General features: G+C 34.2%; 1 protein-coding gene across 3 annotated transcripts in view; it reads right to left on the reverse strand.

Moving 5' to 3' along the window:
* Positions 1 to 26,317, reverse strand: part of LOC110376628 (protein bric-a-brac 1) — a 218,187-nt gene that overhangs the window by 158,434 nt on the left and 33,436 nt on the right. For 2 of the 3 annotated variants that reach the window (XM_049837723.2, XM_049837717.2), the window contains exon 2: positions 10,865 to 10,882. The exons of the other annotated variant lie outside the window; for it this stretch is intronic. In XM_049837723.2, coding sequence (XP_049693680.1) covers positions 10,865 to 10,882 — 18 coding nt within the window. The remainder of the gene's footprint in view (positions 1 to 10,864; positions 10,883 to 26,317) is intronic. 3 annotated transcript variants of the gene reach the window in all.

Consider the following 26,317-nt stretch of genomic DNA (forward strand, 5'->3'; position numbering starts at 1 on the left):
AATTAAAAATAAGCGTGTATGTGCAAAAAACGACGTGAGACGAAAAAAACTTATACAGCACACCGCCGATAGTGACACTAATAACATACAAAAATTTCGTAGTTGCCGCGCGTCCACCCGTGTGGAACGATCCGACTCCCACATACCTCATTTGTTATAAGCCACATTATAATCACACATTGTGTCGGATAATAAATAGAAAAAGCGACAATAGAAATAACGAGTCACAAATAGGCATCTAATAATGAAATTGTATTGCATATAAATATATGGTTATATATCGTGTTACTCGCTTCGACGGACCGTTTAATAGTCGCTTGTTGTTTATTAGCGATGCTTCCTGGTGCTGGGACCCACTGTGCCGTCTTTACAATGTACGGCCTATGATACATTCAATTCCACGTTTTGAAGCTGTACGGACGGTTTAAGGGCAATTGGCACCACTCTGGCTGGCGCAAGTTCACCGTAGCCTCGTTTTGTCTGACGCGCCTGTCGCTTCTCTTTGAACGCACGTGACTTCATGGTGCGAATTTGAACTATGTCCGTTATGATTACTATGGATATACACACGCTGTTGCATTTCAATGCAGCCGCTCAAACATCCAGCGCACCTATGAGCAATAATTTGCAAAGCAATTATTAAGTAGAGCACATGGTGGCCCACGCTAATTAGCAAGTATTGTTTCCTTCCGTCACTAACAAATATTTCAATATCAATGTGTATCATTTATTTTAGAATATTAATAAAGCCTTACTATTTATTTTTAGTACACGATATTGTGTATAAATATGAAGGGCGCTATTAAGAAATTGTTTATGACGCCATAAAAAACTCGTTCCACGCGCTAGGTAAAAAAATAAATAAAAATTAAATATGGCTTCCTAATTAGAAAAGTGTGTTCCTTATTTGGCCTAAGCCAGTCGCAAGTATGTTGGCCAGTCTGCGAGTTAAGGGATTGCGAAGCACCGGATGTCACGCCCAAGTATAAATAAATTGAACGTTTAAATATTTTATATGGGGAAGGGCGAAAAACGCGCACAGCTGATGAAGTCGTAAGGACGCATGCATACGTACGACTGCAATATGATTGTTTTGTCTCCTACGTTCAAATAACCATTTTTTTGAAACTTATCTGGTTCCCCATTATGAATACAAATTAATTAATAATTTAGAAAACCCCCAGGCTACCACCAAAAATAAAACTAAGTTCCTATATTGTTTAGACTCATGGCAAACTATCACCGAACTAAATATCAAAGCAACTTTTTTGCAAGGTGTGACGTCCCAATCAAAACGTTTCAATTGAATTTGGCACAAACCCCAATTCTAAACAGTGGTTATCAAAAGTTAAGATGTCTACTAACATAAAGCGGATCAATAGTTTGAACACAAACAATGGTGGTTACCATGCAGACGGTGCCGGGCGGAAAGTACTTGCGCGGAGCTCTTGTATTTTTAATATTCCCCGAACCCCGCCGCCCGCTTTAACATAATATAAAATTATAAACGATATGAATCACAATAATGTTCCGTGGGCCTGTGTGCGCGGCCAATTCACAACTTTAGCGGGCCCAGGGAGCTCCCTCCTCGCGCCGCCCGCCGCTGCACCCCAAGCCCGCCACGCCACAGACCAGTCAGAAGCCCCACTACTCAAAAATAACCGAAAATCAAACACTACTTTAAGTAACGTAATAATTTGAGCTCTTTGAAAGGAAAACTTTCCGTCAAAAATATTGTTGACTGCAAAATTGGAGTGTTTTTGATATTCACGTATTGAGAGGGTTCCTAAATATAAATAAATAAGTAGTTGTGTTGCTTTTTGAAATGGCATTGAATATGTGGGACAATACGGTGAGCAAATGTTAATTATAACAATAATTCATAAGCCGGCCGGATCGTCCGCGGAAGTGTTGACATGCTGATCAATCGCACAATGTGACGCCGCCCCGCGCCAGCAAAAAGAAAAGTTTTATTTTTATAAGACAAGAAATTTATTATGGCTGATGCTCGTGTCGGTTTCGCGTTTCTTCGGAAATAGAACGTAAAATGTTGTTTGCATCGATCCGTACGTCCGCGTAATTTAAGCGGAGTAGTGATAACTCCTAATGTACTGGGAACTTGATTATTTGCCTGATTTTCGTCCTTGACGTAATCTGAGCCTTCATGTAATATGACAATGTTCAATGGTCCTGTGGCTTGTGCGTCCATGCCATAGCATGCATAACGAATATGCAAGTCTGGGGTTCTACGACCACTGCTCCGACAACTTCTAAATATATAATTGTTGAGTCGCATTTACATGAGAAGTTCAATATAATCCTTGATAAACAGTATACGTTGGAGGCTGAGCATCGAATATGCAAAGTTTGACTCTGCTCTATTATTAGTAGTGCGAATTATTATTCCATCGCCCCTTGATTAATATGAATTATGTAACAAAATGACGATCGCAGAGTCACAGCGTGCATCGATGTCTACCTGAAGGCCTGAATTATGAATTAGAATACGAAAATACATACAATAATTTGTGTATACGAAAACACAATGTATTGTTATGAAATGTTAACTCTACGTAGTAAGTTTTAATTCTATAAAGTGACTTGACAAACCTCAAACAAATGCGTTCCCCATGACAATGGTTTTCTTTGATGAGTTTTATGATTTTGAAAAATAAATTATTTTTATACTTTTTTTTTTATTTACATTGTTAGATATACATAGGTATTTACAACACAAAAAAAAACTATCCCAATTGAACAATAAAATATATATATACACTATATCTAAAAGGCGTCAAAAAATTCATCCCCATCGCTTTATTTATTTTTATACTTGATACTTAATTTACTGAATATTACATTACGATAATGCAATTCAAAATAAGTGCAAGAAAAATCGTAGCTCTGGTCTTGTCTATAAATAAAATTGATATTTTAGTGCAACTCCTCCATTCTAGTCTAACAAGTAATAGATTGCCTAGAACAACTCAAAACATACTTCATTCGCTTGCAAAAACCACTGAATGCATTCTGACAAAACTTGGGAGTACCCAATATAGCTTTATACAAAAAGGCTACTTTTTACCCGGATCCAGGAAGTTGGTCCCTTAAAACACGGGCTGCTTATGACCGGGACTGTTGGCATTCCTTGGAAAAGGACTACATTCAGCAGTGGACGACAATTTTCTGGTATCATCATCCTCCGAGCCTTTTTCCCAACTATGTTGGGGTCGGCTTCCAGTCTAACCGGATGTAGCTGAGTACCAGTGCTTTACAAGGAGCGACTGCCCTATCTGACCCCCTCAACCCAGTTACCAATATAATTTGAATTGTCAAAGTTCTGATAATGACAGGTGAAACCTCGTGAACCACTAGAAGGTACCCACCATATAATTTTGTAACATGTCTTCTAAAGGGTATCACTAATAGGGCAGTTACACCGTTAACCTTCGCACTATGTACAATAGCAGCTATAATTTCAGATTTATTGATTTCAAGTTTTATTATGACTGAAGGACCTATAGGTCTTTAATTAAGCTTGCTTATGGGAATTAGCATTCATTGTGATTTTTTTTATTCATGCCGCACTGACCCACTTATGGGCAAAGGTCTCTCCTTAACCTTCCATGATAATGTGGTGATGATGATTCATGGTGATTATGAAAAGAATATTAAAATGTCTAATAATGTTTTTGCATATTGATCACCTAAAGACTTTATTACCTAAACATAAAATGTTATTTTATATTGTTTTTAAGGAAAATCGGGGTTGCATTATTTTGAAACTTCCGCCCCTATTTTTAACGAGCCATCCCCCACAGCTTAACCTCAAATATTAATCGATAGGATGACTTGACATATTTTAAATCAGATACCAAAAAATCTTTTACAAGAACAAAAAAATAAGCAACATCAAAAGTAGGCACCTATTTAATATGAAAACAGCATTTTTAAAATATATTATTTCACAATAGCACTCTTCATAAAATATTAGATGACCTAGTAATATCTAGGCAGTAATTCATCTTATTTAATACAAATATATTGAACTACTGCCAAATGCAAAAGTTACTCGGCCATTATGAGAGTGTTCGCTTATTTATTGTTTGCTTGCCTGTGTGCGTAGCTTGCATGTAACGTATAGCCACTTGCAGAAATTAATAATGTTGACAAAAAGTCTAACAAAAAGTTCCTGTGTCTTCAGCCGCGGAAATAACGCAAAACGAACGTAAATAAAATAATGATCGCTACATAATTTCGATTAAACATTCCTAAATTTAAATATTCAAAGTATTGTATCTTGGAACACAAGTGAAGCCGAGTATTCCCGAGGGGCCCCGAGCGTCGCCGAGCGGTGCCGAGCGCCGCCGAGCGCCGGCATAATGCCGGTGCAGCCGCAGACATTGTCAGTAATTGCCAGTGCCGCTATAATCGCACTTAATTACAACTATACAACTCACAATCGCGCCCGTTTCAAGTATTCATTATTAATATTAATTCGCGATAAAAACAGGTTTGGTCTCGAAGCCCGATACGAGAGTTCTCATTGCACCACTTATAACTCAAAACCCGTGTCTTATTTTAAATTTAATTGTAGAATAAGTTACTTTGTGATTTAAAACAATAAAATTAACGACGGCCGTTTTGCTCATTTAGAATATATTACAATTAGCTGTAAAATATAATTGTTTTACACAAGCTAAGCGAGCAGACACTGAACACATTAAATAGCGTGTTTACTTTTTTACGTCAAATTGAATGACATTTTTTATGGAAACGTTGCTACGTCTTTATAATCAAGGAAATCTAAACAACATACCTTCTCGATAACAATAGCAGTTACATTATTAGAATCGTTAAAAGTAACAAATAGATGCGTCAACACTGAAACATCTGTGATACAAGTTTCGTAATATTTCGTTAATTTTAATGACATAACTACAATAAAATTAAACGTGATACTGTACAGACGGACAGACAAAGAAATTACGCATACCAAATAAAAATTCCATACAACATTTTCATTTTATCATCTAAATCGGCGTTTACGACGGGGAACAATGCCGTGCTCCGAACCAAACAAAAGTGGGACGCAAATAAAGAAAACAATAAAATTAGAATATATAAACACATAAAAACTGGCGTCCAGAATGTTCGCGGTGCGGCGGCGAGCGCATGCGCCCGGCGCCCACCGCACATTACATCAAATAAATTAATATCAACTCCAACTGTACATACGCAAGCGAAGGGTTCGTGTTTATTTGAAATAACTTTTTTTAGTGTATTGTTTATGTGAACGACGTGTTAGTCGCCCGAACACTTCTCCTTACAACACTATTTTGAGATACGAGTGTTCAAAAGACACAAGCTACGTTTCATCAGCCAGTTTATTACCTTCCTTACAATGAATTCTCAAATTGTATCCCTAATTTGACCAAAATTTGATTTTATTTAATTGCACTTAACTCTAGAAGGAAGAACGTGGAACTACCTGTGCGTAGTTCAAAATTGTTAACGTAGTTTAAAAGATTCAAGGTCGCCACGATAAAAGTTGTTGTGACTCTACCACAGCCCTATTATTCTTCTTATACAATACGATATGGCTAAAACACAATCCATAATCAATCTAATCGCGTAAATAGTCCTAAAAGTGGTTGTGGGCCGTTGAATATTATCTACAAGACAGTCCAGGAGTGAAAGTGATCAGTGTAATACAAAAACAGCCGTAGCACAATAGAATTAGAACGCATTTTGGCAAAATTACGATATCATAAAGTTTAAGTGGTAACTGCCGTCTGTGTACGGTCGACGCGAAAAGCGTTTGTTCGGGGAAAAGCTGTAATAAAAACAGTTTTGAAATTGATATAGCAGATTCTTATCTTCTATTACGTCTACCCGTTGTTTGCATTCAATTTTAACAAGATTATCAGACTTTTTTTTGTTAAAAATGAGTTTTCTTTTATGTACTTCACTGTGTTCGTTTCCCAACATAGAAAATAATGGTCCAAGTACAGTTTATTTTATAATGTATGAACTTTATCTTTAGACCTATATTTTTGACTAAATTACATTAAAAATGCGGGCCAAATATACCCCGCAAAGGGGTCAAGATCGGGACAGGAAGATTTATTTATTGTCTGATGACTTAATGGCTGCTTTTTTCGCACAATGTTAATTGGATGTTTATTTCCACATACACGTGCGATCGTTTTCCCACAAAAAAAACATGTCCGCGCGATCGGAGTGTGTCGTAACATTTGATTTAGTGTTATGGCCTATTTTCTTTTATTAAATTGTCTTATGACACATGTGATTGCCAATTTTCGTTTCACGTTATTATATTGTCATAATAGAAATTATTAGATGAATTATTGTTGATTTTATGTAAATAATTATGTCAACTAATGATATTATGCACATTAATTATTATCTATATGTAAACTCATAATATTTTTGCACATTATTTAGGGTACGTAAAATATTATATAATGTTGTCGTGTTCGACTGTACCGCAGTGAACGGCGCGCTACGTATACTTGTATCAGATAAAATTATTCAAATGATACGATCTATTGTGTTTCAGCAACAATGATAAATAATAATATTATTACATATGTATTATTGTAAATATTTATGTAAGTAGGTTTACGAGCCTTACCTTACGCAGATGTAAGGTTGATTTGTAAATTGCATAGAAGTACATTATATGATTGCAATAATCTTCAGAAAATTATTATCTTGAAACGGAAACGCAAATAGATGTTATGTGAACAACGCACGAAGAACTGTAATATCTGTTTACAAACTGTATTTATTATAATGTCTTATTCAGTATATTTATGGCAAATAAAAGGTAAGAGATTTCCTTTTTGTAATTAATTACTGAAGACCTTCTTATATTTTGTGCCCACCTGTACTTTGTAACGTGTTCAAAAATATCAGAGAGGGTGTAACCAATTAATGTGGCTGTCTGTACTATGAAAAATTATTATAAAACGATGTCTTTCTTACATAAGTACAGTTCGCGCCAATTAACTTTGCATTTGTGAAGTTAGCCATTTGTTGGGTCACGCAAGCGCATTAGTTACGTTAATCCATGTTTTGACTATTGCGAAATCAATAGGAGCCAACTTTGGACAAGTAAAGGTTGTCGATAAGATCTGTACGAATAAAAGCGAAAGGAGACAAGTGGCTAAGTTCGGATTGCAAGCGCTACTTTTCTATGTCAAAAACTACCGATTCGATTTTCAAATTAATTTATTCAATAACAATTACTGAGTGGGTCGTCGTAATGTCAGCCGAAAGACGTCCACTGCTGATCAAAGGCCTCTCCCAAGATTCGCAACATTGCTCGATCTTCAGCAACCCGCATCCACGGCTTCCCGGTGACCTTGGCCTGATCGTTCGTCCTAGTGGGGGGTCTGCCCACGCTGCGTCTTCCGGGACGTGGTTCCCATTCGAGTACTTTTGTGCCCCATTGAGTTAGGGTATAGCACACCTTTTATCTTGGTGCGTGAAATCGTTACCTTAGGACTCGGGTGAATTCGCGAGTGCAAGCTAGTATGTGACAATGCATGACCTACAAACCACTTTTTTGTCAATTAAACATATACATTATCTGATGAATACTTACTAAAATAGCAATTACGATTACATAATAAATCTACTCAATTCTATTATTATGATATTTCACAATGGGTTACAGTTGTTTTTCTTGGTCAGCATCCAATACATTTTATATTAGAATATTGAAAGTGCGAGTTCTTTATGCTCACCTATTTGCCTGATAAATAAATATAGTGTTGGAAAAGCATTCTTCATTAACGGTTAATTTACTTCAAATATTCAGTGTAAAAAAAAGGAGTTACTATGTCTGGAATTTTGCGAGTCTGAAGATTTTTTAGGAACAAAATTGCGCAGTTTATACTTAGGTACTGAATTCAAACTTACCAACTTCAGAAGTCGGTAGTATAAATTGAAACCTTTTGTAAATGTTTTATTCACTCAATGGTTCATTTATTTCCGTAAAGTATCGTTACTTTTATTGACTGGATATATCCAAACTACAACATACATATTTCAAGACAATTTTCACATAATATGCGTTACATAAATAAAAACCACTTTCAAAAGAAAAACTGAAGCTTAAATGCTAAAATGAAAATGGTAATTCCATATACATTTTGGCATAAACCATCTAGTACTCTATAAGCTCGAGTTCTTACAATGCAGAACCCCGCATCCATCTATCAAATGTTGGAACATTTAAATATATTATAAATTACATTACAATGTTAACTGGAGTCAGCGACCTCAGAATATGAAACGTCTATTAGCACGCACACTTACAAGCCCACGCACACAGATGCAAATTATGACTCACAGCTGATTGAACAGTAGGACAAATTGTGAGTTCGCGAAGTTACTCTGCTCTTGAAGGCCTGTAGCTGTACATACATAAACCACTTTAAAAAGACCGTATTACAATATCAATTACCATTCAAAAATTATACTTAAGTAATCTAATTTGTCCAAAAGTCATGTGAACATTGTAAGACGGGACGATTTTGTCAGCGGCATGACAAGGCGAAGTCATCGTACTCGTGTTATTAATAAAAGGCAATAACATTCTAATACAGGGATCATAAATGAAATCGACCTTCGCCACGGAATGGAGTCCACAGAGCATTTTATGAAGATATGGTACACCGCAATGTCTAAGACTTGGGAAGCTTTGCAAGTGACACAGGTATTGGCAGTATGTGGCTTTGAGTTGCGATTTAAGGACAATATTTACCCATAAAAGGCGTTATTAGTTGGTTTTTATATCGCATCACGAAACTACTAAATTGTTTAACGTAACACAAACTTTTTAGTTTTATAGTATGATTACGGACCATTGACCTAATTTGTAATTTTTCTATATGATTATCAAAGGTCATAGGTACTTAATTTATTTAGAAACGATCGTATTATGAAGGTTCAATAACGGAATTATCATCACTCTTACTTAGTCATCGTGACAGCATCAACCAAATCAACGGATCCAGTCATTAAATTATAATGCTCCTAGTTCGTTGTCAATGCCTGCGCTAAAGTAATATCTAAATCAGCGAATTTAAAAATATAATTACAAAAACAACTCAGCAATTCACAATAATAAGGATTGTCTCATAAATCCTTCATATAAGTTGACAAATGGACCATTCGAGTCTCGGCAGCAGACAGAAAGTCAAGACGAACCATAACAAATGTGTCATTATATTAATATTGAGTTAAGCAAATACTTTGAATATTATACTATTTATCAAAATATGAGTAGTATTTTGTTATAATAGATTAAATATTTTTACTTAACTCATTGGAATTCCATATTTAGTAATCAAATGAAGGGAATGATTGAATGGGAGTGCTTATCATATAAAGTTGTATTAAATAATCGAGACCTGAAACATTTATTAAAATCATGATATTTACTTAACATGTTTATTTTATGAATTCAAATAATTAACAAAAAAAGATTTTCCTAAGCTTCTTTTTTCTTAGTTTGGGCAGCCAAAAGTTGGCACCACAAGTCACAACTTTGGAATGCTCACACCAAATACCTAAGTGAGTTTGAGTAGACAAAATATTTTTTTATCTACTCATATTATAAGTAATGGTATTACAATTATCTGTGGTTACGTGCCCACAATGGCAGCATAGCAGGTCAATTTAAAATGCCAAGCTACAGTGTTGCCGTTTTTTATAAAACCCTATACATACATACTATATAGTTTAATGCAACCTGTCATTATCCGGTATTTTATTCACTTGAGCACTAAAGTGTCCTTATAATTTTGTAATCAGAAAAACGTTTATTTTTTTATACTTGGTTATAAAGTTCTTAATTTCTTTTTTAGGTATCTATCTATATTTAAATGCACCAGTTACGTAGGTGACTGCAAGTGCACTATACACTGCATTATAAAGACTGACAACATAATAATATGTGGGTACAATCAAAAAGCTTTAAGATATACTTCTAGATATTTTTAGTGAAATGTGGAAATCCTAGAGTAGCTTTTCCCAACGTACTAAGGAAAGTATTTGACGCACTCGGGCAAAAAGTAGCCTCATATGTAATTCTATGTCTAATTATATATCAGTTATAATTTCTGCACACTTTCATGAAAATCTATCTGGTATTTTTTACATGGAACATTAACAAACATCCACACATACAAAATATCACATTTAGGTATAACATTTGTGGAATGAGATGTTCTTTTTTAAATATTCTTATTTAGACACGTTTTATTTCTCAGCTAAAATTAATAACTGCATCATTGACCCTGAACCTAGATAGGTAATTTTCACATGTTACCTTTAAATTGAATAAAAAGGTACCTAAGGATTACCAGCGTATGTTAGTGAAGTCAGTTTACTTTTTCTTGTTAAAAGTTTTTTTCGATATACTTTAATTGTGTGGCAGCCCTCAATATTTATAATTTACAGTAAACAATAAACAGCTTATTTCTTGTAAGGTCTCCATTGATGCGTAACTTTTGTGTATCGATATAAATTATCCATTGTTTGTATGTATATGTATGTATAGTATAGGCATATGTTATGTTAGGTACAGTCGCTTCTAGCAGTAAAGAGATAGATTAAGCGGCAGAGCTGCCATTATTAAAATAAGAATTGATTAAATTATCAGATACATCGAATTTGGTAAAATTAATCAGATTAAAATTTTATTGAGAAATATATCAGAAGTTTACAATGTATCGCAATGAAAATAAGTTCAATTTACTTCGTACTGAAAACATATGAAATATTTCTATGAAATATTAAAAATCTTTATTGTTAGTTGAAATCTTACCTTAGGATACGACGTTACCTTTAAAGAAGAAAACAGAAGATGTAATACAGTAGCAAATTCGATATAAAGAAAAATACTAAAATGCGCGCTAAAAGCATAGAGTAGAAAATAATGGCTGGCAGTAGAATGCTATTATTTACATACTACAGTGTTGCTACACTTGACTTTTAAACAAACTATTAAGTATAAGTAAAAAGTTTACTTAGGGCAACTAAATAGCTCACTACAATTGTTAAGAAAAAATATAATTTGATGAAATTATCGATATTATGTACATATATCTTTTTTTTTATTTAAGATGGAAGTTTGTATATAATATGTGTTATAATAATATTATGTATATGCTTATATAAAAGTAATATTGAATAATTGATGAAAATAACATACATATTAAACACCGTTATCGTTGAAAGTACAGTTTCTGTGAAAAATCCACTGTTGTTGGCGAGATTTATATAATGATTTCAAGTATATCATAAAATTGTTAATTAATTAAGTCGTATTGGAAAAACATGCTGATTGTGAGTTAATTGCGAAATTCTTTCCGATATCGTATTAAGGGGAAGCAGCTGATTATATTACAAATGATAATTTATAGCGAGTATGTTTTAATACTTTATTTTCTTTCCGTTTTCGGGAATTTTGTTGTAATTACATTTTTTGAAAAGCATTGGTAATTTTCAACCGGTCGGAATAAATAGATTTAAAACAATTGAATAAGTGCACTCAGTCAAATAGACAAAGTTGAAGGCATGCCACTAATATCTAGTATTCGTTGTTTTGTTATGAATAAATAAAGGACTCGGGGTCGGTAATACATAGTAATAACCATTAAAATATTATTCTATGAAAATAAATTTCAAATACAGTGTGGAGCAATTTATTTGATTGCATACATCGAGGTGCAATACATAATTTACTTTATCCAGTTTCTTTGCAAGCGAGTGCACACGATCTCACACTGCACTGCAGAAAAAACGCCCAACTTACAAAGTAATTTATTTTCTGTTTAGTTAAATTATGATTTATAAAAAAGTGATATCTAATTGTGTATACAGCGTTAGTGTTGCATTACAGTCGTTGATTTCTTGGTAAAAACTTATTTTTTCAAATTAACATGATAAGAGAGACGATTGATCTATGTTTATTACTGAATCGCGTTTATTACGACGGCGAGATGCATTTTCATTATATCTATTTACATAATTAGATGATATTAGATTAATTAAATTTTAAAAAAGTGTTCGCTCACGCTAGATCAGCTGGGAGGCACAACATCAGCGCCTCGCACGCTCACATTCATAAAAAGCGTACTCTTATTAATATGATTCTTCACGGCTCTTGCGCACGGGTGATTGTGTTGCAAAATGTACTTGCTAACTGACATATGATATGAAAGTCTCATTACGCTATAATATTAATGGGAGGAGTGGCTTCATGGCAACGTATTTTTATGATAATTGATATATTTTATACGTAAATAGCCCATAGTTATTTGACTATTCGCTTGACTGCTAATTCAATTAAACTTTTTTAAAACTACTTAATACAACAAAAGTGCAGAGTGCTCTAAAATTAATAAATGCAGTTAGTTTTAATAGATTTTCCTTTTTTACACGTATATTTATAGTCATCCGTCGAAAGTAAAATATTTCGAATCCCAAAAGCCAGGTTGTTTGAAAATAAATATAAAAATACTCGTTCCAGCTTTTATATGGAAAGAATATTTAATTATCATATTAAGCAACGTTCAGTGTTGCCTACACCCGAGTGCAAATAAACTTGGTGTCTACTAACAATTTTATTATGACTTAAAAAAAGCTTACAATTGGATCGGTGCAATGAATTACCGATTAGAATGTAGATAACAGAGAAAATATTTTTATAGTCGAGGCGTGCAAACGAAAACGTTTTAATGAAATGCTAGCAAAAAATCTACGCACACTAAAATGTTTGTAGATAATGATGAAAAGAAAACTACTGTGTAATGTACAGTTAGTATCATAAATATAATACTTAATGGCACTCTAAGAAATGCGAAAGTTTGCATTGTTATCACTTTCAAAACTGTTACCGGCTTTTGAAGCCGACTGAACCGAAAAACAGTATTATTCTAAGGTGATATTCCCTTCTTATGCAAGTAGGTATACCTCGTGTTAAGGTGGTGTCACAAAAAGCTGTGTTATGTTATTAAACCCTAGTTAAAATAAGTAAGTACTTTTATGTTAATAGAACTTTTTATGCACCCGGAAAAAAACTATCCAACCATCTTAATTAGTTCAGCAATACCTACTTACCATTTGTATTTATTTCCCAATAAATTAATAAACCATCAAAACCAAGTGTAAGTTTCATTATGATTCACATTTAAAAATAAGTATAACCTTCAAAAAATAAAACGCACGAACAAATGAGAAAATCGGTTAAGCCGAAAGAAATTCAATACGAGCCACGATCCTACCGTACCACAAACAGTACGCAAAACATTGTTGCAAAATAAGTAATTGATAAGTTCAACAGGATCAATTTTGCAAATAAAATACATTGAACAATAATCGACGGACCGATTTAATTCGTTGCTATTATTTGTTTAACAGATGGGTCATTGATTCTGGCATGCAGTGTATTACTAATGCGAATGTACTACGGAGCGATGGATTGTTTTATATCCATAGATAGACGTTATGTTTGAGAATTGCACATTTCTAGGAGAAAAATAAGAAAAACTAAGAGTGAAAAAAACTAAAGAAAATTGCGTTGAAGACGAATTTTGGGCAGTTAACTCAAAATTCAAACTCAATGAGTATGAGCGTAACCAGAACAAAACAAGAAATTAGCAGCGAATTTACTAAGTCCTCCGAATCATGTCAGTCTAGTTCTCTTCCTTACACTATGAATCCCGATTTTAATATCCAAAACTAAAATGTTATAGACAAAAACCTAAAGCTATTAGCGTAAACTTTTCTTTTATACCAGGGACCTTGTTATTAAGTTTCGAGCCGAGCCTAATCCGGCTTTAGCAAAAGCAACTCAAAATATGTACGCCCCCAAAAGCACATGTTGACGTTTGTTCGACGTCCCGTTTTGACGTAACGAACCGGCACTTCAGGTAGCCATGACCTATGCCTACTTTTATCGCAGAAGCTCTCTGTGGTGTTATTTCGAACGTCACCATTTGAAAAGTATCTTTAAACTGGCCGTTAGGGGTCTTAAGAGAATTTTGGATCGACGAAGGATTAGATAGTGATGAATGCTCCCAATTGATATGAATTCAAAGCAGTCTTTTGATCGTAGCTTAAAAGAAAACTTGTCAAATCACAAATCAAAAGTAGAGATCAAACCACAATGCAGTGTAATATTAGAAGCCTTTTGAGGAAAGAGCTGGCGGATTAGAGTGGGCCTGTCCTGTCTGCTAGCAAGCATGAATAAATGATGGTGAAGCTCAGATCTATCTTAGGTGGCTCAACGGGCTGACGCTCAACGCCGCCACCAGGACATGTGAGCTCGCCGCATGAAGGCACTAGTACTCAAGCTGCCAGACACGTGACACAGACGTGTACTTAACAGTGCAATCTTGAGATGTTCCAAAATAACGGTCAAATGTTACCGAATTTCATGACTTTTACATTTTTGTCATACTCTTGCATTGATCGATTAAAAGAATACGTAGTGCAAACCCTGATTAGAAACGAGTATATTAAACACATTCACAATTAAAAGCAACAAACATTTAATAGAAAAATATGGTGAATCAAACATTGTATTAATAAACCGGAATGCGAAACAACCTATTGAACTCCGTATAATGTAACAAAACTAACCATGAGCAACGCTTTAAATCTCACAAACAGCCAAAACTTCACGCTACATATTATGTCTATTTAGACCTTTTGAACATAACTGAAACAGTACATTCTTCGTTTTAATACGCTCAATAAATAATAAAACGGCAGACTTCATTGCAACTTGAATATAAATTGTCTAATTAAACTTAAACGGTTGGTATAAAATAAATACAGAAGCGGGGCTGTACAGACAGACTACATTGTAATACTATGTATAGCTATGTATATTTATTCAAAATGGACTACTTAGATATTTATATGAGCCGGGTGTGTTATGTGCGGGCTCTAGAGATGGTAATGCTGGCGATTAATATTCTTCCTTTCGTCAAATGCTTGCCAACGACGTGTTTTTTTCTTTTCTCTGACAATTTAGCGAAGCGTCGAGTTTTAATTCAGTTTGCCTATATTTATTGGAAATGTTTATAATTTCGATTTAGTCATTGATCAAAATAGTATTTAGAACCTTATAAAACCGTAAATAGTGGATAGATTTAATTAGCGATTGAAATAAGTGGGAAATGCTAACCATGACAGCTTATTGGCCAGTTTTCATCCGAGAGTGTGAATATTTCCCTCAGGGCGCGAGTAAAATCGAGGGTCAGAGTCAGTGCTATATTAATGCGGGTGTTTAATATGTATCCTTCCCTACAATTAGAAAGACTTAGTTAATCTACATTATGTTAGATTGATAAACATCTGTCTTTACGAAAAAAAAACTTAAAAGTAAATAGCTTTACCCATTTTAGCCTGAGTCATACAGACAGACGGGGGTACTTTCCATTCAATACTAAAAATAACTTCTTATCGGTTGCAGTATTAAAATTTATTCAAAATAATTCTTAGGTACTGATATTGTGCACCGAAAAGTATTATCGCTTGAGAAATGTTTACAAACATTTATTAACAAATTATACGAAATAATCGGTATACTTATAGTACCGAATGGTTAAAGTAGCTATGGAAGCAGCAATAAGTAGAAAAATACCATGTGTAGCAGGTACTTTTTACTACAAAAATATAGTACCTACATGTAATTACGCCAAAAACATTCCCAGTCATGTCACTTTTAAAACTGCGTCTGTCCAAAGACCAGTCATAAAACAGACTCGTCATAGTAGCACGAGACTCGTCACTCGTATGATCTCGACACAAATCGGAAACCACGCCGCACGCGACGCCTGCGCTCATCTAATTACAAGCGTTTATTTCCCGCGTCGTCTCACTAATTTACTGATAGAGGAAGCGTATGAGCATTCCATTTATTTAGATATGTGATGGCTGTTCCTGCGGTTTCAATTTTCCCAAAGATCTTCTTTTCTGGTCTCGATTAAAAAGAAGCCTATTCTGGATTCTTATAATCAAGGACCTATCTTGACATCTTTATTCGTGTAGCTGTTTCACCGCGAAATTCACTTTCGAATTTATTTGGCTTGCTTTACAATGCAATTTGTGACTGTTAAGTAAATTATAAAAATGCTTATTTGAAAGTTTCAGTAATATAAAAATGTCAAAACATATGCATCAATAAACAGCCAAAGATGGCGTTCAGCTCAAAATGGCAACAACGAGCTCAAATGTCGCTGCTCTATGACAAAATAAGGACCCATTTGTAGACATTTCATTGTACTCTAATCATCTTTCAACGGAACGCACGCATGCAGCGCAGATTCCGATTTTAACTTTTTTGCAAACAAACTTTTGCTGCGTAACTAGAGTGACAACAATTTTTCAGGGCTTCCTGGAATATCCTTCAACGCTTTTGAAGCGAAACTAGTTTTGAAAAGGCTAGGCAGAGGACATAGGTTTACAATGAAACAGAAAAAATGTTTTTGGTGAAAAATGCTTTTGATCCCATATGTCAGAAACCAGTAACAGAACGCATGCACCAAAGGCATTTTTACCACAAACTGCATAATAGGAAATAATTGAAGTACATGGAAACCTAAACAAGGGAAAAATATCTATCCAAACATACCGTATGTAGAACAACATAAAGTATAAAGTAAGCGATCGTCGGACATTCGGCTACGGTGTTTAAACACGCCGACAGTTACATATGAAATCAGCACTACTTGCCATACCGGCCGTCTGACACAATGCTCCGACTGACTCACAATAGCGAATTATGTATTATTTTAAATTGACGTAATTGAAAAATATGCAGTCGCTCGCGCGCTGCGCACGAATAAATTGATTCATGTATAATAATAACAATGAGTAAATAATTAAATAGATGGGACTCGATGGGGCTCGCGATGGTAATTGCCTATGAGCATTATTTAAAACGTGCGCATTGATTGCAATGTTAAAAATGAGATACAATAATATGATAACGTTGCTTTTCTTTATTCCAATGTTTTTACTCGTTTCGCATAAAGAATGAGTTTTTGTGTTCAGATTTATTGGCGAATGTTAATGAAGCTTATGTATTCGTTACTAAGGGAAATTATAAAATCTAAACCACAATGTTGTAATAGTAACAGGATCAAAATGTCAAATAATAATTAAATCTAATAGGCGGCTAGGAAGTAATCTCGACTAGCCTATCTTATTAACAATGCTATCTAGATTGTTCTGACCTAAAAAATCGCAACAGTTCATTAAACACTGCGATCAGTGTCAACCGTACCTCGTCTATCGTTTATAGCGTTATGAGTCACATTTAATTGGTATAACAACAAATATAACTAATGGAGCAGTTGTTTACTCTATGACAGAGCGCGGAGGGCCAACGCACCGCATTGCTCACTAAAACGAATAAAATGAACGTTATTAACGTTAGAAACATTGTAGAACATTCGTGAATAAAAAGTGTACACAACGTGGGAATCATTTACTGAAGTTATTCTTGACTCTGCTATAGAAATATGAGGTGAGGTAATAAATGCTACTAACGGGTACAGAGATACACGGCCAGGTAAACTAGGATCATCAAACAATGAGTAACCTTTTTTCAAACCAGCTCTTCCCGTTTGAGTCAAGGATCTAATAAAAGTTACATTTACCCGAAGTCAATTTGAAGTGAATTCAAACCAGAACTTCTGTTCATTCGTGAAAACTCCAACTCGAAACTACTCGTTTTACATGTTTGATGGCGCTGCAAACTTGAGGGAGAGACTTGAATTGATTTTAATAAAAACTTTCTAAGTTTATACTAGGATAGAAACATGTGTAAACAAGTAAGACTTTCTATATTTATGATATTTAAGTTATCCTTAAGAAGTCGATGTCAACAGGTTTAACTTTAAACATAGCAAACAAATTACTTATACATCGACCGCAACAGGAATAATTTGCAACTAATAATTAAAATTCAACTTTATCGCCTTCATTTAAAACCTATTTTTACATGGGCTGCTGATTAAAAAGTTGCCTTATGTTTACAAACGTGTGTTCTATCGAGCTAGTTGCGCTTCTCACTTAATTAGCAACTTACTTTCTTAATATACATAACTGTGTACCTATGTATACATACTTATGTTCATATATGTAGTTAACGTCCACTGTGCAACAAACTCGATGTTTAAACCCACATACTTCTTGGTCTTGTCTATAGAAAATCGTAATTTTTCTTTATTATATTTACTGGCGATTTAATGTAATATGTACGGTCAGCATCAATACTTATCGTGTTAGAATTGGTGTGAGTACAATTTGTTTAGATGGAGTCTGATTGGAAAGGATTCCAATAAGAATAGACGTAAGCAGGCATAGGCTACTTTTTATTCGGGAGCAGGAAGGAGATCCCTCGGAATGCAAGAGTAATCTTGGTATTGCTAGTGGTTGCATAACATTTATGCAGAAAAGATCATGTCATTGACCATACAAAGTTTGACAAAAGTAATCGAAAGTCGACATTAAAAATGAGCAATCCTCCTTTTAGTGCATCATCGCTGGCCCTTTGAAAATTCTATATCAGTTCATAGAAGAGCTTTGTTTAAGATGGTAGTTACAATGCACAGAACACAATACCGTTTATTTTCATACAACACAGTTCAAGAAGTATGTAAAGCAAAAGATACAGCTTTTTACTACGTCCGAAACGCATTAACAGCGGTACAAATTGCTACATTTAAATACATTCTACAGAGACTAGGCCTTCGCCCCTCATGTAGGTCGATCTAATTGATAAGATACCTACTTATTGTTATTCCATACTTATCTATCCCTGGACTAGCGTGATATTCTTAGAACGCGGATACCATTGTTTGCACCTATTCTTTTATACTAGCAAGCGTAAAGTAGAACACGCTCTTTTACCTGTTTCATTAGAAAAAGGCACATAAATTAGAGCCCGTTCAATGTACAGATTAACTCAAAAGTTTCGGTTTAAAATGGTTGAACAAATTTTTATTTTGGCAGTAAAGTAATTAAGATTATTCAGCAGCGTTTTTCGGTGTGTCTGCTTACAGTCAAATTATTAACCATGCTTTGCAAACTTTTACAAATATCACAAAGTAGCTTCTAGATTTACAAATGTAGGTACTACAAGACATTACAGAATTAAGAGAACAATATCATTAGATCCGTGAAAATAATTGTTCCTAACTACAATGAAGATCTCATACAAAAACAGAACGGTTCAAACTTATTATCAAACGTCCATTCAAATTCACATGACAATAATATTTTTTATTGTTATTATAATTTTATTTCATCAACAAAAAACATGTTAATAACATACGGAACTGCCTATATTGAACATAATTATAGTAGTGGGCTCTCGGTCCGGTGGTTACGGGGTTCCGTGGTACCGACGATGGAAGGGTAAATACCATGTCCGAACATTTTGGCTATCGCAGCTTAGGGTTAGCAAAGGCAAGATTCTTCAAAAATAAAATGACAGCAGGTATTAATTTGAATGGAATTTACATATAGAATTTTAGGGTTGAGTTTGAAGTCGGCATCCACTTAAGAGGTGGCTTTATCTACTGTTTCTTTATGATTAACACTTTTTTTGTTAAGTTGTCGATATGAAATCAAACCTGTACAGTTTGCGTCATTGTTCCGTGAGAATAAGTTATGAACTCGTACCTACAGAAGTAGATACACGTTCGAAATTCACGTGTGCATTTGTCATTTTTAGCGTTAAGTGTGGTGCAGGTTTGAGCTTATAACCCTGCGCTTAGCTTCTCCGGCAGACGACAGCGTTCTGTGAATTCCCAGTCGGTTGATTCAAGTGGGAACACATAAAGCTTAGCCGAAAGATTAACAGACGAGTATTAGCAATTGGTGCATCAGTTGGTGCCAAAAAGCACGCTACATGCAGTCAGGCCTTATTACCCACAATTTGTTATCTTGCTAGATAACCTACGGGTAGAGTGATATATAGGCTTTAATGGAAGCCTTAGTATAAACGAGTTTGAAGTAAAACTAATCTTCTCAGTAAAAAAGTTTGAATGAGGAGAAGTTTACAGTGCACCTTTAGAGTGCACCTGAAGTTTTGTAAGAAACTGTAATTACAATTCTACATGAAATTAAATGACTTTAAATGGGGTGGGTAGATTAACACTAGAAATGGTTACATATCCGGGTATGAACTTACTTCCTTAAGAAATAGCTGAAACCGTGAGAAACAGTTAGTGATGTAATAAATAGGTACATGAATCGATAACATGCAAATTACAAAGTAAAAGTACTACATACTTACTAATAAGGTTTGCAATTTCAAAGTCGGATAACACCGTAAACACCTTTACAGGTTTTTTAATTCACTTTTTTAACCATTTGAAGATCGAACTTTAGTAAAAAAATCTAAAAATAGGATCTATCTTAAACAACTATTCCGTGAATAGCTGAACAACCAACAAAACAATATGAACCTTAATATCACCCCTTGTATTTAGTATAACTGTAAATTATACATTTGTGTATCATTATTTATTACGATAATAACACGAGTAACATTCATAAAGAATAATATGGACATATTATTTTAACTTATAATCCACACGCAAGCAATTACTGCGCTCGCCAAATAACATATAAGAATACGTATTATGATTCTAATTTGAAACCGTCAGCGTATCTTTATAATAATATTATAATATATAACATGATAAAAGGTATAGGTTCAAAAAGTCGATTAGGAAATTATAAGTTTATGAACTATGAAGAACAATGCCTTAAGGGCTGTTGTGTAAGGGCAATTTGCAAGGGCTTGTAAACTACTGAGAATTCGATATCGTTATGACAGAAATCAGGTATTATACCTGACATTATCAATTTCCTCGTGAATTACTTATTCGATTGGCGTGTTCCACATTTTGGAATGAGAAAGTATATTCACTGCACATCAAATTGACCGTTAAATTTTCAAACATCGACACTGCCCCTTGGAATATGTATGCTAAATAAATATTTTGAATGCATCCAGTTGTCGCCCAAGCGTAGTGGTTTCAACTCTACCACGATTTATTTTAGAAAGGCCGTAAAGTAAATAGTGTGTCGTCGACGTTAACTATAAAAACAAAGGGGAAAAGGTCTATGGTGATCAAATAAAAAGGTCCGTCTTCAAAAGAGTCCATTCAAATTCTTGAACTAAATATTGTCATATATTATTTTAAACAAAAATGCTATTATATTTAGAGTTTTTGAGTAAAAGGCAATGTAAACATCCGGATTCTGGATCGTTCGTTATAACAATATATCTAATAAATATTACAAAAAATAACCAAGAGTTTGGTTTATGAATGTGATGTGAAACAAGAAATTAATATTCTCTTAGTTTTAACCCTGTAATTACAATGAAAAATACTGAAATTTACATTGCGACTCACTCGGCAATCGCATGCATGCAAACTATGCTGCAACTGCGCCCAGGATGCCAGAGGAGTCGCAAATGTGTTGGGGGGTTCGCAAAACATATCCATCCATAATGATCAGTTTCACTTTAAAATATGAAAACTAGATAAATACACTGTGTATTCATAAATACCAAATGATTATCAGTTCGACTTGCATGAAATGCATAAAAAATGTAGATTCCATCGTAGAACGAAGAAACATAAAATATAGGTACGAACGAACATAATGTTGATTTAATAATCTATTATAAAAATCTTGAGAAGTGAAATACTGAAAGCCATTCATTCAAAAAGAAGCTGTAACCTGACGTAATAAAGACGTTAATTCCTTAAAGTCTTCATTATATGGATGTAACAAAACTTATAATTATTAGACATAATGATCGCGCCAACGGAAAACATTAAAACAAAATACAATATTATTATTTGTATACGTATAGAATTCATAACATCAGCCGCTTTACAATGTATCGTGAACAATAGATATTATTGTAATAATAACAGACACACCGACGTAATAAAAGTTGCATTCTGCATGCACAGAGATCATTCATACTCATTACCTATAATAATATCCTGATCTGTGACTTTTGTTTTTTTTGTAATGGTACAAAATGAATACTTAATACTTGTTTACAGGAACACGTATAAAAACGCAAACGTGCCTGATGCTACCACTATGACATAATCAATTTTGATAATCTTGAATCCAGAAATCTTGAGGATACTTAACACAAACAAATGTCTAATATTGCTATAAGTTTTAAACATCAAAGACCAAGCCGTCTCGGTTGCCTACAGTCTGTTTAAATGTATTTACAAAAAACAGAGAATTTGTATTTTAAATTGTGTCGTCTGCCGCACTAACCACCACCTTAACCATTTCATTTTGTTAAGTACAGTCGCGAACAGGATCAAATCGTCACCAAGCTGTCGTCAAACAGTTGACAATAAGCAAATAACATGTTATACTTTACGGTGACTGAGCATACTTAGGCGTTTCAATGCAAAATACCCGCCGTTCCATATTTCCGAAACCAGTGGTTTGCCACTTTGTCAACCCACTAATGCCGACCCCAAATTATAAAAACACAGGTTTTTGTTTATTCAAACGAATCCAAAAGTGAAAGCATTAAATTCTCACGGATACAAGGGTTTGCAAAACGGATGTTTGAGGTTGTGGCCAAAATCGTCTTGGCCGTTTATAAACGTTTAAATATGTAACTAATTGCTTGATGAGTGTGACTTTTAGAACCAATAGGTACTATAGCAGCATCCAGAAACGCTAATGTTTTGATCTAATCATCAATGATGCACGAGCAAGGCTCTAGATCAAGAAGAACGGTGTGAAAGGCTAGGAATTTATCTTCTAGCAAATATAAAAAAAAAAAACAACTAAAGGTACGATACTTATCAGAACCACAATACTTACTGTTATTAAAAATAACACATAACTATACTAACAGACCTCTAAATTGCCTTCCAGGGCTATAATTTAACATATCAAAACTCATAAAAAAGGGAAGAAAAATATCTATATTTACGTTTACAGCATCATCAACGCGAAGACTAAAGGGTCGTAATAACTGTTATCATCCGTGGTACAGGAATGAATGACATAAGGTCACGGCTGCCAACGTTGGTGCACTTCAGACGATGCACAAAGATACTCTTTGGATGTTACCTGAAGACACCAGACCAGATGTGGCTTTGTTTCGTAAAGTCGTAGGTACTCTATGTAGTTCTTACAACCACAGTGCATATAACTCCCTTGTTACTTTAATATTCAACATGTGCTTTCTTCCCAAAAATAAACAGTTTCGGATTAGCAATCTGAATTTAAATATTTTACTTTCAAGTTGAGATGGAGCAACTGCCAGGCTTTAGAGACATAAACGGACGAATTTAAGATAAGCTTAAAGTTTTAGATCGGAAAAACTGAAACATCAGCTAATTTTTCTTGCAGATCTTCTTTCCTATTGTGTAAGAAACAAACAGAGTAAGGAATACTTCGAAAAGTAAAGTGAAACACTTGAATGACAGTACATTGTGGTTAGCATAAATATTAAAAAGTTCATTAGCAGTTCGATTATTTTGAGTAGAAAGTGGCACAGTATCGCGGCCAACATGCCGGTCCCGCACCCCATTATAATAATCTCGGAGAAAACGAGACAGAAACAATATTAGAAAGGAACAATCGTTGCCATTACGTCGAATAAAAAGAAAAGTTATTATATTTTTTATTGGAGAGGGCCCCCGCCCTCCCAGCCGCCAAGAGGGTTATTTTTATTTTATTTCAAAAGTTTATTTTCCATTTGTTTTAGCTTGTATATTCGCGACGCGAGGGTGGAAGTTCGGCACGCACTCGGCCGCTCAATGAGTCACTAATGCGTACAGTATCATTATATTTTTATATTTAAACTTTTGCTTCAACAACATTAAAATGAGAAAAGTTTGTTGAGTGTTATTGTGATAGAAGCTCGCCACGCGGGTTCGCCCGCAACGTTTGTATTATTAATATTTCATAACGTACTTCCAAAAGTGGTTAAGTGTTTTAGGAAGGCTGAACGCATGTTTTATGAGGAGCCACTTTTATGTTAATATTAGCAAAGTTTCCACTGGAATGAAAAAATAATGTTTTTGTTTAAAAATTTACAGGTAATAATAATAAATTATACTTTGTAGCAGCAAAATTGCTACCATTTTAATATGGAATTTTTACATTGGAGAATTGGAAAATATTTTTATCAGAAAATCTTCTTAATTACTTTATAAAATATCTACCGAACGAAGTGCTGAATAATTGATAATAACAAACACCATCTGAAGCAGCTTATTGATAAATTCAATAAATAAAATGGTGAGATTGTAGTGCAATATTTAACATATTTCAGAAAAGATTCCTTTTAGTCAGTCGATATTTATATATTGAAATAACGAACGAGCGCCCGTTGGCTTTCATTTCGCTTCAAGTGTTATTATTTGTTGGTTTATTTCTTCACAAACTTCACTGGCAAATTAAATTTATATAAAGCTTATTTTACACGATACCAGTTATACGACCGACTGACTTGCTACAGAGTTTAAAACCGAAAAATCAAGACCGTGATATCCGTTTTAGATTTTTGGCAGTTCCAAAATACACCTATTGTGCTTAAGATCTTCATTAAAGATGCAGAAATAAATATTGCTTAGTACTTAAGTCCATTCGTTGACTTTGTGTAAACCTGGATTTACAAATCTATTATTGTTGCGTTCTATTGTTTTGTTTCTCGGCAGTTTTTGTGACTAGTTTAGAAGTAGGAACAAACCAAAAATTGTTTTAACTCGCTTCAAAGTTCACAATTCTATGTATTGCATTGTAAGTTCGCTTTTTACTCTTTTATTTATTCGTTGATTACCGAATTTTATATGACCTAAGTACAAAAATAACTGAAGTTGAATAAAAATAAAATGGATAAGTCGAATAAAAAACCCGTTTAGACTGTAAACTTGAGAAAAACTTTAGAGATAGTAGAGTAGGTTCCTCGTACCAGAAAACTCTAATTAATTAACCGCTGTAGATGATAAAATATACCAAGTACTTTATTAACCACAACGCACTCATTTTGTACAAATAAACCTAGTCACCAATAATGGCTCCGCATCCATCAGAGCACAGATCAGTTTAACACCACCTAATCATTTCCGATCGTTTAAGACTACTTATAAAAGCAAAGCCGAAAACATAATACGCAAGTCAAACAGGCTTAAAATGCGTGTATCGCCTTCAAGACCCGAGGCAGTCGGGCAGTCGAGCACCCGCGTGTGGCCGCCTCCATACGTCATGTTAGCATTACTCTTTACACCACCAAAGGTAGTCTGTTTACCACCAAAAACGTGGTAGTCTATATTTTTAACGAACAAACCCGAACAAAAGTTACTACCTCGCCACACAACGTGGCAGCATATTGACATTCAACACAAATGTTACATAACAATAAGGGCGAGTAAAACGCATCTAATTGTCATAAAAACACGAGGTTGGAGGCGCAGTAAGACTTCGAAGTGATTATTCTCCATCCATAAGGCAGTTTCACAAGGGTATGTGAAATATTTAACTTAATATTATAAGTAAACATTAAGGCTGGCTGGCCAGAACCCTAACCGTTTACGAGGCATGAATAATCTTGATATTTTAAACTTATTTCGATATTTGAAACATTTGGACCAGCAGCAAGCTATTTTTATAGGTACATTTTTATTTTTAATGTATGTGAGAAGTACCCCGTCTCCTTAAAATTGCAACTACAGTTAGATATTAAAGTTTTGATATAAACATGAATTTTGTTTTAAAAACTTTGTGCGCCTAATGTGCAAAACCTTAATTTTGATACACATGATACGCCATTACAAAAGTATTGCTATAGATAATAAAAGTCTCATAATTGATTAATAAAGAAAGATATCTACATCAAAAAATGAGTTCATCTAATTCCTGAGTAGAGTAAATGGTTTTTGGAACGCAGCGTTAAATAAATACGTATGTAAACAAAGATATTATTATTCTCATCAACAAACGAAAAGATTTATGTAGCCTAATAAAAGTTTATACAATATAAATAAAAAACTCTTTGATGTGATTTCGCGTTAAAAGCTAGAATACCGCAGTTTTATAATATCTTTTGTGGGCATAGACATCTTAGAAATTGCGTAAACACTGCTTAGTTTTATTGCTTTTGTATTCCGTGGCTTCATTTAAAAGAAACGCATTTAATAATTTTCATCTTTGATGGGTAAATAAATCGTACATTATTGGCGTA

This window comes from Helicoverpa armigera, chromosome 1, assembly GCF_030705265.1.
Source record: "Helicoverpa armigera isolate CAAS_96S chromosome 1, ASM3070526v1, whole genome shotgun sequence".
NCBI lineage: Eukaryota > Metazoa > Arthropoda > Insecta > Lepidoptera > Noctuidae > Helicoverpa > Helicoverpa armigera.